General features: G+C 44.4%; 1 protein-coding gene across 1 annotated transcript; it reads right to left on the bottom strand.

Annotated features, from left to right (window-relative positions):
* On the bottom strand, positions 1-1,633 carry LOC119660159 (3-ketodihydrosphingosine reductase). Its single transcript, XM_038068563.1, has 3 exons — positions 1,302-1,633; positions 603-1,171; positions 1-356 (listed from the first exon to the last, which is right to left on the bottom strand). The coding sequence occupies exons 1-3, from the start codon at positions 1,522-1,524 to the stop codon at positions 129-131; spliced, it is 1,020 nt and encodes a 339-aa protein (XP_037924491.1). The 5' UTR covers positions 1,525-1,633; the 3' UTR covers positions 1-128.

Below are 1,633 nucleotides of genomic sequence, written 5' to 3'. Positions count from 1 at the left end.
GACTCATAGTAAATATTTTATTCCTCACAATGATAACAGTAAAATGATCATAAATCTATACAAAATATGTTTTCTTTGGAAATGGAATTGAATTCCAACAACTTTTCTGTGCATTCTTGGACGAAGTTTCAGTTACTTTTCTTCTCCTTAACTTCCTGGCGCAGTTTCTTCTGAGCAGCACATTTCCTAACAATGCTCGTAAATTGGCCCCGAACGAAGTACGATATTATTCGCAAGGGAATCAAGGCAAACGCTTGCAGCACCGTAAACAGAAATCCTCCCCATGGAGCCATGCCAGAACAGAGTAGCGTCACGACCCAGCTCTCCGCCCCCAAGATTGAGAAGAAATTTTCATTCTGTAAATACAAGAGATAAAATATGGAATTAGAATGGAAGAAAACTGTAATGGATTTTCAGATTGAGCCTCATTTTTGAGTTAATATAGTTCCCGTGACATGTGCAATGCAATGGCTTAGTAACGATCGACCGTTACCGTAGTGACAATGCAGTTTGCATTGGAAAAGAAGGGATGAGGCTTTGGAAAGAATAACACTTGCTTGTAGTCTTTAACTTTCGACACGAACAGATAAAACCCAACTCACCAATGCATCAGAAACGATTTTCTTCGCCACCTCCTCAGGTTTGTGCAAACCACCTGATCCTGAGATGATTTTCGTCTCCTCTGGCTTGGTTTTCTCTTCATTCTCGAAGCCAGGGGTATCCGTATCAGCCGGCAAGGCAAGCGTCACCGAAACCCCCAAGTGGCTCGCTTCCATAGCGATAGTCTCGGCCATACCACGAAGGGCGAACTTCGCCGCGGCGTAGGGCCCGTACCCGTAGATGCCGAGCAGAGAGGCTTGCGACCCAGTGATCACAATGATACCGTCACGAGCGTGCTTCATTTTGGGTAGAACATAACGCGTGCAGTTGTAAGCTGTCTTGTAGTTGACGTCCATCAAGAACTGAGCATCTTCCGGAGTGATTTCTTCAAACACTCCGCAAATTGCCATTCCCGCGCAGTTGACGAGCATGTAAATGGGTCCGTTTTGTTCCTCGACTTCTTCCAACGATTTGGCGACTTCGTCGTAGGATTTTGTGAGATCAATGGATTTGAAGGACAGGCGTTGCGAGGCATCCTGGCGATGCTGCTCCACAACTTTAAGTGCCTTTTCTGAAAGGAAAACAAACCCGATTCAAACGGATAACTAGCACACCGCACGAAAAAATGGACAATTATACAGTTTTGAGAGAAACTCGTTTCAAAATATGAGTTTTTTCTATAAGTCATAAAAGAGATTTACCCAACAATTGGACATTTCGTGCGACTAGCGTGACGTGGGCTCCCTGTTTGGCACAGGTCACTGCAATCCAGAGACCGATACCACTCGAGCCGCCGGTAACGACGACATGTTTGTCTTTGATGTTTCTCCCCTTTTTCTTCGTTACCATGACGAAATAGAACACCAGAATGTGGATAATGACTGCAGATGAAACGTACAATAAAATTTCTGTCGCCAAATCCATTATTCCCCAGCGTTTAGTGCAGATCCGAGCCTAACTTGGAGGATCAAACGAATATAAGGAGCACTGGGAACACCCTCCACTATTTTGGATATCATGTGTCATTTGACAT

Source organism: Hermetia illucens, chromosome 6, assembly GCF_905115235.1.
Source record: "Hermetia illucens chromosome 6, iHerIll2.2.curated.20191125, whole genome shotgun sequence".
Lineage (NCBI taxonomy): Eukaryota > Metazoa > Arthropoda > Insecta > Diptera > Stratiomyidae > Hermetia > Hermetia illucens.
This window is presented reverse-complemented; position numbering and strand designations above follow the sequence as displayed.